The sequence below is a fragment of the Phoca vitulina genome, unplaced genomic scaffold, assembly GCF_004348235.1.
Source record: "Phoca vitulina isolate PV1807 unplaced genomic scaffold, GSC_HSeal_1.0 scaffold1, whole genome shotgun sequence".
NCBI lineage: Eukaryota > Metazoa > Chordata > Mammalia > Carnivora > Phocidae > Phoca > Phoca vitulina.
The window spans coordinates 65,104,590-65,118,482 of record NW_022589704.1 but is presented as its reverse complement, the minus strand read 5'-3'; the positions used below and the strand labels follow the sequence as shown (position 1 = coordinate 65,118,482).

Here is a 13,893-nt window from a genome sequence, read left to right as displayed (position 1 = left end):
CACTAAAACATATTACAAATACCTTTATAGTTATCCTAGGACAAATCTCTAGAAATAAAATTGCTGAGTCAAATGGTTTGCATAATTTTGAGGTCATTAATATATATTGCTGAACTCCCATCCAGAAGGTTTTACTAATTTGAATCCTCACCAGCAATGCTTGAGTGTCCCTCTCTCTCTGTCCTCACCAACACTGACCATAATTATGAAAAAAAAAAAAACAAAATCTCTGCCAATTTGATTAGTGAAAATTTGTCTTCTGTATTTTCTCTAATTTGAATTTCTTTAATTACGGTGTAATCAAACACTTGATAAGTTTTGAGTCATTTCTACTTTTTCCTTTATTAATTACTTGTGAATATATTTTACTAATTTTTTTGATAAAACATTATTTTTATTGGTTTCTAAGAATTACTTATATAAAGATGCCAATCTTTTGTCCATCTTATATCGTGGTAGGCAGAATAATAGCCTCCCCAAAATGTTCACCTCCTAGCATCCGAGAACCTCTGAATATGTTGTGTTCTGTGTCAAAAAAGGAATTAAGGTTGCAGGTGGAACTAAGTTTGCTAATCAACTGATCTTAAAACGGGGAGATTATCCTGGATTATCCAGCGGACTCGTAATGTAATCATAAGGGGTCATAAAAGTGGAAGAGAGAGACAAAGGCGGGACCCGAGTCAGAGAGAGATTTCAAGATGCTACAGTGCTGCCTTGGATGATGGAGGAATGGAGCCAGAACTAAAGAATGTGGGTGGCCTCTAGAGGCTAGAAAAAGCAAGGAAAGAGATCCTTTCCCAGAGCTTCCAGAAGGAACACAGCCCTGCCAACAGCTTGATTTTGGCCCAATGAGACCCATTTCCGATTTCTGATCTCTTGAACTGTAAGGTAATAAATCTGTGTTGTTTTAAACCACCAAGTGTGTGGTAATTTGTTACAGCAGCAATAGGAAACGGATACACACGTTGCAAATGTTTTCTCAATTTTTTATACACAGAGTCTTTAAAAGCTATCAAACTGTGCTTTTTAAAATGTATTCACTATATTTCTTCTATTCTCAATTTCAGTGAAACAGATAAAATTTGATCCAAAACGCAAGTGGTCTAGTTTGGCTTCAAATATATATATTTTTTCTGTTTTGAGAAGTATTTATAAAAAACAAGAGATTGTTTCCTCTTGTTTTCCTCCTCTCTTTTTCCTTTCCTTTCTCGTGGAGGTGGCTGGGGGCTGAGGAGGTTAGAAGGACAAGGAGGAAATGGCATTGCTAGGGGCTGAGGAAATGCTGGTAGGAAGGGCGGCCAAGAAGGGCAAGGGCATAGTCAGGAGGCTGCTCACCTGCAGGGAGATTGAGCTAATAAGTAAATACATCGAAGATAATGGGAGCCAGGTTTCTCATGATCAACGAAGGGATTTATAAAAATAGAAATGGGGAAGGCTAAGGTATTGGACTGCAACTGAGAGATAGAGAGCTATATAGTAATAAATAAAGATATGTGTACAGATATATAATTAAATAACATAGATATAATAAACATACCTGTGTCTGCCAAGAGGGCAAGAAGTAATAATACCCTACCAGTAATGAGCACACTGAGCACCCAGATACTGATTTCTACATGCCTCCGCAAAAAGGAACCACGTTCTGTGGAGAAATGGTCGATTCCAAGGCTGGGACAGAGAAAGTACAAAATGAGTCAGAAAGCACAGAAATGCTCAGAGAATGATGGGAACATGCTAAAAAACATCACAGGAGTCAGCTTGAAGAGGCTTCAGTGGCCAAATTTGGGACAATCAGAGCATCAGAATAAATAATGATAGTAATCAGATTATAACCCATTGAATGAAGCAAAAATCCATCAGGCCAGGATGAAGGAATGAATAAGAAAGGAAAGCTTTGGGGCGCCTGGGTGGCTCAGTCGTTAAGCATCTGCCTTCGGCTCAGGTCTTGATCCCAGAGTCCTGGGATAGAGCCCCGCATCGAGCCCCGCATCGGGCTCCCTGCTCGGCGGGAAGCCTGCTTCTCCCTCTCCCACTCCCCCTGCTTGTGTTCCCTCTCTTGCTGTCTCTGTCAAATAAATAAATAAAAATCTTTAAAAAAAAAGAAAGAAAGGAAAGCTTTTTCTTTCAGTAGAATGCCAACAAATGCATGGAGCAGGAACGATGACACGTGTCACAGCGGAGTCATCGGTGGATGCTAAAGCCAGTGGGTAGTAGCTTCATGAAGAACCTATATGTTTGCATAGTCTTGGAGTATCTCTTAACAAAGCCCACCCACAAAGGGGAAAATGATGACCTTATGGTTTAGGAATCTGGCAGTTACAACTTGAATGAGTTATCAAGGTTAACATCTCCAGTGGTAGGAAGGATCAACACGGAAGGACTCTTGATGTAATACTGTAAGGACAACATCATCTCTGTGCTATTCCTGATAAGAATTAACGGCCTGAGTCTGGCCATTTGGAAATACCACAAGGCCTTAGGTTGATTGACATTCTTTATAACTCTAAAACTGTGAGCTACACGAACGTCAGGGAAAGACTGTGGAGCTGCTCCAGTCTGAAGGAGACTAAAGAAATATGAGAACTGGGGCGCCTGGGTGGCTCAGTTGGTTAAGCGACTGCCTTCGGCTCAGGTCATGATCCTGGAGTCCCTGGATCGAGTCCCGCATCGGGCTCCCTGCTCGGCAGGGAGCCTGCTTCTCCCTCTGACCCTCCCCCCCTCATGTGCTCTCTCTCTCTCATTCTCTCTGTCTCAAATAAATAAATAAAATCTTTTTTAAAAAAAAAAAAGAAATATGAGAACTAAATGCAATGGACGATCCTGAATTAGGTCCTTAATATATCTTTCAGAAAATAAAGGAGGAGAAAACAACTTCCTAGTTTCGTGAGACTAGCACGAAATAACGCCCAGATAATGAAACCTGACAAAGCCATTACACGAAAATTCCAAACCAATGTCTTTCCTGAACACAGATACAGAATCCCTAACAAAATATTGGCCAATTAAGTCTTCCAAAATAGAACTAATAAACAAGTCCAGCAAGTGTGCAGGATACAAGGTAAATGCAAATGCAAATACAGGATACAAGATCAAATGCAAAGAACTTAGAATAGTCAAAACAATCTTGAAAAAGAGTAATAAAGTTGAGCAACTTATTCCACAGGATTTCAAAACCTGCTGTAGAACTACAACAATCAAGACATTTTGTATTGCCTAGAAAGACATGTAGAACAATAAAATAGAGTCTAGAAAGAGACACATACAGAGCGCATCCATTCATTTTCAACAAGGACACCAGCGCAATTCTTTTGGGAAAGAAAGATCACAAATGGTATTGGAACAACTAGATATCTTTATGGAAAATTAAATAAATCTCAACCTCCATGTCACTCCAAAAACTATTTCAAGATCAGAATTATTTCAAGATTCACCCAAAATAAAATCTAGAAGAGTAAAGTGTTTAAAAGAAATATAGAAATATAGCTTCACAGCCTTGGAGCAGGCAAAGATTTCTCGGTATATAAAAAGAACTAAATATAAAATAAAATGTGATAAATTACAATTCATCAAAAATAAGGAGTTCTATACATTAAAACACATCATTAAGGAAATAAAGAGTCAAACTTCAGACTGGAAGAAAATAGTTACATGTGTCTAACAAAGGGCTTGTATTCATAATATATATTCATATATTTATATAATATATAAAAAGATCTTCTATAAATCAGTAATAAAGAAATCTACCCAATAAAATACATAGAAAGTTAAAACACTTTACAAAAAAGATATGACTGTCCAAAATGGACATGAAAAGATGTTCATTATTCATCAGAGAAATAAGAATAAAAACCACCATAAGATACCATTCTACATTCACTAGAATGCCTAAAATCAGAGACTGAAAATATCAAATGTTGGTGAGGATGCAGAGCCACTGGGAACTCTCATGTGCTGCTGGTGGAAATATAAAATATTACGATTTAAAAAAAAACACACATTGGGCAGTATCTTTCACTCATCAATTCTATAAACTCATTCCTAGGTGCCTGTGTAAGAGAAGTAAAACCATACCTTTACAGAAAGACTTATACGTGAATGTTTATAGTACTCTTGTTCAAAGGAGCCTCAAATTTGGAACTCAAATGTCCATCAGTGAAAAATGAATAAACAAATTGTGGTGTATCCATACATGGAATATTACTCAGCAATGAATCGACACACAAACCTTCATGGATGGATCTCAAAAATAGTATGATGAACGAGAAACAGATACAAAAGGATATATAATGTATGATTCCATTGATATAAAGTGGAAAAAATAAAAATGAATTCATGCAGATAGAAATCAGAAAGTGGTCATTTCCTGGGTTGAAAGTTTAAGTGGAAGGAGACACAAGGGCACTTTGTGGTATGATAGAAATATTCTATATCTAGTTTTGGGTGGTGGTTACAAGGATATCTATAAGTTAAAACTCATCAAACCAAACCCTTGAGATTTGTGCAATTTATTGTATATAAATTACATCTTGATAAAAAGTTAATTTTCTAAAGCAAACTAAAACTTGTTGCTATAAGAAAACATGAATATGATATCTCTGTGCAGTACAGAAAATATTTTGACCTAATTGAGAGGCAAAAAACAGTGAGAATGTTCATAATATGATGGATTAAGTGGAAGCATGTTCATATATACTCTATGCATAGCCAATTAAATGTGTTTGCTTTACACTTTAAAGCAAAAGATAGTAAGGAAAGAACGCAAATCATGTTATAGTTTACAAATCCTAGGATTTGTACTAAAGTCATTTGCATTTTTTTAGCTTCCTGGCATCTGAACTTCTTTCCTAAGTCTATGAAATGTCTGCCTTCTGCTGCAGAAGCCCCAAAGCCAAGCTCCAGTGCTTTGAGAGGGCGCATGAACAGGCTCAGTCCGTCTGCACCCAGCTGGAGATTGATCCGGGAGCTGTTGAGAAAAGAAGCCGGCTGTGGGGATTCATTCTGGCAGGGGCAGCAGCTTGGAGGACACAGTCACAGCTCCGGCAGCAGTGGAGGGGGGGACATCCAGTAGCCAGTGCCGGCAGTGGGCAATGCCACCGCGGGGGGAAATCAGGTGCAAACCATTCATCTGGTGTTTGGTGACAGCAGGAGCAGTGTCCTCACCAGATGAGTTCTACCGCTTAATGTTCACTTCAAAGCTGTGTGCTCTGCTTTCCCCTGCCCATTTTTCTAGCCTTTTCTCCAGGGTTCCAAATGATTCTATAAACTCCTCAATACCTTTTCAAAAAATTCCTTTTTCACCGAAATCATCCAGAATTAATTTTTCTTGCCGGCAATAAGACCCTGTTGGGAAAATAAAATTAAAACACTCGAACATAGAATAACAGCAGAAATGATGTTCCTCCCAGTTATTTGGTTATTTTATTTTTTTTTTTTTTTTATTTTTTTTTAAAGATTTTATTTATTTATTTGACAGAGAGAGACACAGCGAGAGAGGGAATACAAGCAGGGGGAATGGGAGAGGGAGAAGCAGGCTTCCCGCGGAGCAGGGATCCCGATGCGGGGCTCGATCCCAGGACCCTGGGATCATGACCTGAGCCGAAGGCAGACACTTAACGACTGAGCCACCCAGGTGCCCCTATTTGGTTATTTTAAAAGTTTGGTTATTAAAAGGTTATTTGGTCTTTTAAAACAATTTTTAAGTTACTTTCAATAATTTAACATCCTGAGTTCAATTCATGCTTCCAAAGTATTTTTCACAATTAATGTTACATTTTAAAAGAGGAGACATTTTCAAAATATCCACTGGCAAAAAACTAGATTTCTCCCATAATAATTTACACAGTGGATGACTGAGATTCTAAAGGAAAACCTTAAAGTTAAAAAAAAAAATTGTTAAGTAGAAACAAATACATAGCTAACATTCAAGGGAGTATTCGGTCTATGCTATAGTACTCAAGAGTACTCAAGAGATATGCAGTACTCAAGATGCTGTTGTCTTCTGTGTCACTCTAAGAGCTTCAAGACATGTTAAGCATCCTACCTTTCCTTATCAGTTGTGAATTTATCAGTCATCAGTTTACTGAATCTACTTTATATCTACTCAAAATTTCCACCTACATAAACTCTTTAGGTAAAGAGTTTCATGGATTTACTCTTTCCTATGTGAATTAGTACCTTTATGTTTAGATTCCATTATTCTTATACCACTGGATTTTATAAATAAATCTATGACTCTGTAAAACACCTTTGGAAGAAATAATACATAAACTCAGAGAATTTTTTCCATTAAGATTTTTTTTTAACTTGGATCTATCTTCATCAGTCCAAGCAAAATCCCTTTTTTTATGTTGTTCTCTCCTTTTTTTCCCCCCATTTTTCCTGTTCATCTTCCATTCCTATGCTCATAGCCTTTCCCCATTCATACACATTCTGTGTTTAATATAAGTATTCTTGAAAAATACAGAGTTGTTTCATGTATAAGTATACTGAATTACTGAAAATTTAATGTGACATGAATTTCATTGCTCCTTACCTTGCCCTCACGAAGCTTCCATTTTGGTGGAGACAAAAGACAAATTCACAAATAAAATAAGACAGTAATTTCAGGTAGTGGTAAATTTAATAAAAGAAATACACAGGGTAGTGCAGTAATAATTGGGTTCCTTATAAAGGGTGGTCTCTTTTGAGAATGTCATTGAGCTGAAACCTGAAACATAAAAATACTGTGATGAAGAGCATCCATACAAAGAAGACATAGGCTTTGAAGCAAGAACAATGACATATGAGATGACTAGAAGAGACACCTGCTGTGTCTGGAGCACGAGCCAGAGAAAAAGTGGTCATAGGCGGGGCAGGAGAAATAGGCAAAGAGTGGGTCATCTTGGGTCTTGTAGGCTGAAGCCAGGAGCACTGTTTTTATTTTAAGAACAACTGGAAGCCCTTGGAAGATTCAATGGCAAGAGGGTGATGTGTTTTTTATTTAAAGAGCAAACTTTAGTTTCTGTGGAAAAAAAAAATCAGCTAATGGAATGAGAAAAAAGCAGGGAAGTTAGTTAAGAGACGATCTTGGTCCATGTGAGATATGATGGTTTGGAGAAGAGCAATAGGACTGGAGATAGAAGCTTGTGGTGCCATAGAAGCCCAGAGAGGAGAGAATTTCAAAAACTTAAAAATGAGTTTGTAGTCAATCATTTCAAATGCTGCAGAACTTAGATATTTGAGGACATAAAAAGAAATATTGGATTTGGCAACTTGGAAGTTGTTAGTGACAGAAGATAGATTGGAGGTCGTTGAAGAATGAATGGAGGTTTTTTTTAAATTTATTTATTTACTTGACAGAGAGATAGAGAGAGAGCACAAGCAGGGGGAGTGACAGGCAGAGGGAGAGGGAGAAACAGACTCCCCGCTGAGCAGGGAGCCCGATGCAGGACTCGATCCCAGGCTCCTGGGATCATGACCTGAGCCGAAGGCAGACACTTAACTGACTGAGCCACCCAGGCTTATGCTATTTCAAAATTATTGGTCTTTCTGCTCCATAAGATCTAAGCTCAAAGGCATTATAAGACTCATTCTGCCTACCATAACTTTGGGCACAAGTTAGACATATAATAAATGTTAGTTGAATTGAAATAAATGTTGGCATTGTAATAAATTAAAGAATGCAGGTTTTGTTTTTTTTTTTTAAGATTTCATTTATTTATTTGAGAGAAAGAGAGGGCATGCATGTGAGTTGGGGAGGAGAAGAGGGGAAGGGAGAAGGAGGGGAAAGAATCTTCAGCAGACTCCGCACTGAGTGCGGAGCCTGACACTGGAGCTCAATGCTGGGCTCAACCCCACAACCGGAGATAATGACCCCAAGATCATGACCGGAGCAGAAACCAAGAGTCAGTTGCCTAATCAACTAAGCCAACCAGGCGTCCCAAGTCCCCAAGAATGCAGGTCTTTTAATGCAAGTTCAAAGTTACAAACAATGAAGTGAAGGAACCAATAATTTTAAAATATTTTCTTTTGTACAACTGAGGCTCAGCAACATTTAAAATATGAAGCCAATCATTTACTTTACTTCTTAAATAAGAATACAAGAGATCTCTATATAAAATGGACCAAAAAGAAAAGTGTTAAATCTATGTAGGCATCACATTTTTAAAAAATTACTCTATTAGATGCTCAAGGAATATCAGAAATTAGTACAAAATTTTCAAAATATCTAACGTAGAATCCTCCACTCCCCATTTTTTATGCCATTACCACAAAATACTGGAGTTTTCCTTAAGAAATATCTGATGGCTCTACAATAGGTACTTAAATTAAGTATACAAAATTCATGCCCCCCCATCTAATATGAATTATATATTTTATCCAAAAGAAGAAAGAAATTTAAATCAAATAATTACAACAGTGATAAGGATTCATTTTATTGTGTTTTCCACATAGAAGGATTTTTTTGATGAAAAAAATTCTTTACAAAGACAATCTAAATTGAATCAGTAACAAATAAAATTTAGCTTTTAAATGAGTCAAGTATTCTGCATTTGAAATTCAATTTCACAAACATTCAAGATTAGTGAATTTGGTAAGAAAAAAGGACTAGCAGAAAGGAAAAAGACACCTTTTCAACAGATAGTACTTTACAGTTTTTTTTTTTTAAATATTGCTTTGGGAAAACACACAGTATAGTTATTTAAGAAATATCTTTTAAGCAAGATTTAAGTGCTTTAAGTCAAGTGGGCTTCAGACTAAAAAATATTTTAAAATTTGCCAAGATACTGAAGTGTTAAAAATATTCTCCTTAATCATTTAATTTCATGTTTAAGGAAACCTATGACAGATAAGTAAACAAAAGGCAAAAAAGTTTACTTGCATTTTTATATAATAAATTCTAGATCTATAAAAATTTCCTGGTTTACACACAAAGGCCAATGCTTGACCTTCACTGATCCATTTCTATGTAGTTAAAAAAATATGGTATCAAATCTTTCTCCCTCCCCCCAAAAAACTAGAAGAAATATTTTAAATTGTGAGTGTGTGAATGGAGCTATGCATATCTTTAAGTGTACAAAACACACATATATCACTTTACTTAGAAAATTATTTTCATCATACTGTAAACATCTCTTCCCCTACATCTGGACATTTCAAAATAGTCTTTGGTATTATTAGTTATTGTGCTTTGAAACGGAAACTTAAAAGATTTCTGTAGCAGTGCTACATAGACATTTTAAGATATAAATAAGAAAAATGCACTTGGAATAAGTTACAATTAGCTGCTTTTGCATAATTTTCAAAAACTACAGTGTATGCCTAGTCACAGTTTTATGAGAAAGAATATCTCCTTTTTCAACTCCTTAATTTTAAGGAACACTTAATCATTTTGGCTAAAAATCCATTTTTGGAGTGGATCTGATGGATTGCATGACACCAAGCTCGGATGCTCTCCATTTGCTGAAAGGCACATTTTTAAGAATGGATTATATAGAAGTTGATCCTAGAATAAAAGGAAACACAACAGACATTAAATTTCAAGACTCATGGTTAACTGATAAATATGAAAACTACATTATGGTCTCATCGAAGCTAAAGGAGACTCACATACCAAAGGTACACAGTTAACTTTTAATCTTTCTCAGATCAACCTTGTCTTGATAAAATCTCGTTGGTTTCTGGTGTGAACAATACCATTTATACCACTACTTTTCAGTTCATAGGAGGTATTACATAAATAAAGAGATGTATAAAGAGTAAGGTCTGAATCAAGTTTTCAAATAAGAACCATCCCATTGGTATATCCATAAGTGACAAACTCTTTTTATAAATTATAAAAATCAGTCTTTTAGTGTTCTAGTATGGCACAGAACAATTTTTAGGTAAGAATTGCTGTGTTCCAGCTAAGCCTTAACACATATATTTAAAAACAGGAAGGATCTTTTTTGTATTCTCTCAATTCTAAATTCATTTTAAAAAACTACTGAAACAGGAGAAATGAATCACTTTAGGTGAGAAAAAGATAATGATTTTTTTTGTCTCTCTGCCATTATAAAAAAAAAAAAAAAATGTGACTGTTGCCAGAAGAATTGTAAGAGACTCTAAAGAGACAAATATGAGCAACTATTATTAATAATTTACAAAAGTGTTGATCTGTATAAGTTATGCTTTCATTAAACAACTTGTTTCTAAGAGTATTGAATTCATAGATACATTCTCTCATCACATTGGTAGACATACACAATAACAAAGTTAAAAAAGAGAAATTCTGATGGATAACATTAATAATGCTATGTTTCATGCACTTTCCCAGATAAGCAATTAGAGCTAATCAAAATAATTATAGAAAGGGGTGAATTAATTGCACTGAGGTACCTTCTGGATCTCCCATATCTGTTCTCCACTGGCCACTGTCCTGTGACCTTTGTAGGCACACGCTCTCAGCTGAACAAGACCTTGAGCAGCATGAAGACATAATTCCCTCTGGATGTTATGCCGAATTTCATGTTGAGCCGAGTATTCAAAATACTGTGAAAAGAAGAATGCTGTTACTGACCTGTATCCTCAGCCTGTATCCTCAGCTGCAAAATAATGGTCCAATAATACTAATTAAAAAAAAACCAGCAACTCACTGAATAATGAAGTCATGTGTATACACTCAACAAAATAATATAATAAAAATAGATATTAGAAATATAAGCTGAGCTTTTACAACAGCAGATGCTATAACCCTTTTCTAGCCTATCACCACAGGTAGTTAACGTGAAAAAGTAACGTCTCCCTCCCGTGTCAGAAGTGGGAAGTTACCAGGTGGAATGGAGGTTAGCTAGGACAGGTACGTCTCAGAAAAGGACCTGGAAACTTCTAGCAAACACATTAACTGCCTCTCCCTCTCCACAAGTGTTCCTTCTCTCTTACTCATCTCAATTAATGGCATTTTCACTTACACTAGGAACAATTAAATGAGGTAATCTCCATGTCTCAGTTTCCTTGCCTGTAAAATGGGTAATTTAATAGTTTTCCTGCCCCACAGGGTTATGAGGATAAAAGGGCTAATATATGTATAACACTCAGAAAAATAACTGGTACATGGTAAGCTTTTAATTCATCTTAGCTGTTATTACTAGGATTAATGTTTCTCTCTCCCCATTTGTCCAATTAATTAATTAGCCCCTTAGTTCCACTGAATTTCCCTCTCAGATGTCACCATTGTACTTTGCTCTGTACCTCACTTCTCTTTTTCCAGCACTCAGAATCTCTACTGTAGTACTTCCAGCTAACCTGCAATTTCTACAGTTTCACTCGGCTGCCAGTTAGTCTTTCATAACACTGATTCGATGTCCTACCTCCCTTACTTGAGTGAGTCACTACTGTTGCTAAGAGGAAGTCCACACTCCTTAACTAGTCCATGAGCTCTTCCATTTTCAATCTTACATCAACCACTGCCTGAACTCTACACCATGCTCTTTTCACACAATTTTACCAATGTAGAACATATGCATCCATAAGTCTAAGACTGCTTTACTGTGCGCTGACTGAAATATCCTTCTGAATCCTTCTCTGCCTAGCTAATTCCTTTTTTATCCTTGAAAAGCCAAATCAAATGTTACTTTGCTTCTTTAGTTTCCCTGAGCTTGTCCTACTGAACAAAATTACACCCTTTTCAGGGTTCCTATAGTACATCAGAAATAACTTTTATAGCACTCTATTGGAATTGTGCATGTAGCTAGCTGGCTTCACCACAGACCAAAGCCAGGCAGCGTATCTAGTAATAACATCCATTACAAATCAAATATTCCATAATGTTGACATTCCAAAGGCAAAATAAGTGAACATAATGGATTTTCAATAATGAAATAATTAGTCTTAGCACTAAAATTTATTGAGCCCTTATTATGTGCTAAGCAGGGACTGTTTTAAACCCTTTATGTGTATTGGAGTAGGCACTCCACAAACATTAGCTGAATTAATCTTGAGTTCCCCTGGTCTTGGCCTCATGCTTAATTTAGCTCCTTCCACAAATACATCCATCATTTTTATAACCTGATAGTTCTTCAGATGGAGACACTGAATGAAAATGAGTGTAGATCATGAAAACCGCATTTTGGCTATACTTCTTCAAGAAAGATAAATCTTAGGATATCAAAGGTGGTAGGAAAGTCTGTCCAATATTTTATTTCACCCACGTTATTAAAAAAAAATCATTAAAAGGCAAGTTATAAGGAATAGGAAGTAGTTGAAGATACTTAGCCAGCCAAAAAGAATATGTAGTTAGCTCCCTGGGAACGCTGGAGAGACATAAGCTAGAACCAGGACAAATACCCTGGAATAGGAAGCCAACGAAGCAAAGCACTAAGTGCTACAAAGTCATAATGACTTAGCTGCCCTGCACCAGTATATTGGTCCTGTACGGTCACATTATCAAAATACTGACTTTCACTTGGCATATACAAATACTGTTACACTGGAGTTCCATGTTATACAAATATCACTATCTGCTCAAAACAGTAAAAGGGAGCATAAAGAAATGCTCAAGTTGGATGATATCTCAAAAACGCTTAGCACTCAAGGAACTAAAATTTGCAGAGCAGTTTAAAGGCAATGTTTGACTGAAAAAAAAATTTAAAGGAAATAAAACAAAATAAAATTGATGGCTATATTACAGTGCTAGAAATCAGAAGACTTTTTTCTTAAAATATAAACCAGGAAATACTATTCTCCTGCTCAAAACCCTCAGATGGCTTCTGTCACACTGAGAATTAAATCCAAGTTCCTAGGGGAGGCCTGCAAGGCCTTCTATGACCAGGCCCCTTATCTACGTCTCTGACCTTGTTTCCCACCCTGTCTTCCTGGACCACTCTGCTGCAGACACACACTAGCTTTCTGACTCCTCCACTGACCCGCCACCGGCCTCTAGCCTTGCACTCCCTCTGCCAGGATGCGCCCCTCCTAGAACACAGTTCCTCTCCAATCCCTTTAGGGCTTTGCTCCAAGGTCGCCTTCTCAAAGAGGTCCTCCTGAACCTCCGAAAACAAACCCCTCTCCCACTCCCCAGGTTCACATTTACCACCTATCCTGCTTCATGTTTCTTTATGCCCAAAATTACGTATTTTTTTTCTTTTCCGTCAAGATCACAAGCTCCACGAGGTAGAGATTTTGCCTTTTTCACTACGGTAACACTGCAAGTGACATTATAGTCTCTAAACAAATATTTATTGAAAGAATATGTGACCTACTTCTCCATTCCCAAGGGAATTTTTAAAAGACAGCTATATTGTATTTATAATTTACAAATTATTTTAGAGACAAGACTATACAAACATCTTTATGGCAATGACAAGAGAAAAACATATAAAACAACATATATTTTCAACTTTTATGATAAAATAAATGTAACGCTAGAGGAAGCCTGAGGAAAGTATTTATATTTAGCGATAAGATTTTTACAAATGACAAAATAATTCTCATTGTCCAAAATCTTAATTTTAACTAGCATAGTCCATTGTTATTTCCAAAAGAATGCGATTATTTATATAATTATTTTTCTTTTAATATATAGAAGGAAATTTTAAAATATGTATGTATATATATACACATACACACATACACACATATGCACATATGTAGACATATACATGTATATATATATGCATGTGTATATATATATATATATATATATATATATATATATATATATATCTGTGTGTGTATCTTCATTCCATTTCAGAATTACACCTTAATCATCCAGAGATGGATCCTGTTCACTAGCTACGGCTTCTGGGCATCTGCGTCACCTACCCTCAGTAGATTGGTTCATTTGGATGAGCAGGGATTGGAACTAAATTAAGCTGAGGCTAATGAGTAGGGAGAATCATGGAAGAGGATAGACCAGGAGATAAACTGACTCTTTCT

The 13,893-nt window shown here is 36.3% G+C and overlaps 1 protein-coding gene across 1 annotated transcript in view; it reads right to left on the bottom strand.

The window, feature by feature from the left end:
• Positions 1 to 8,594: 8,594 nt before the first annotated feature.
• Positions 8,595 to 13,893, bottom strand: part of GALNT3 (polypeptide N-acetylgalactosaminyltransferase 3) — a 42,917-nt gene continuing 37,618 nt past the window's right edge. Inside the window, exons 11-12 of the mRNA XM_032409084.1 lie at positions 10,357 to 10,509; positions 8,595 to 9,484 (exon numbers count right to left, since the gene is read on the bottom strand). Coding sequence (XP_032264975.1) covers positions 9,362 to 9,484; positions 10,357 to 10,509 — 276 coding nt within the window. The 3' untranslated portion in view covers positions 8,595 to 9,361. The remainder of the gene's footprint in view (positions 9,485 to 10,356; positions 10,510 to 13,893) is intronic.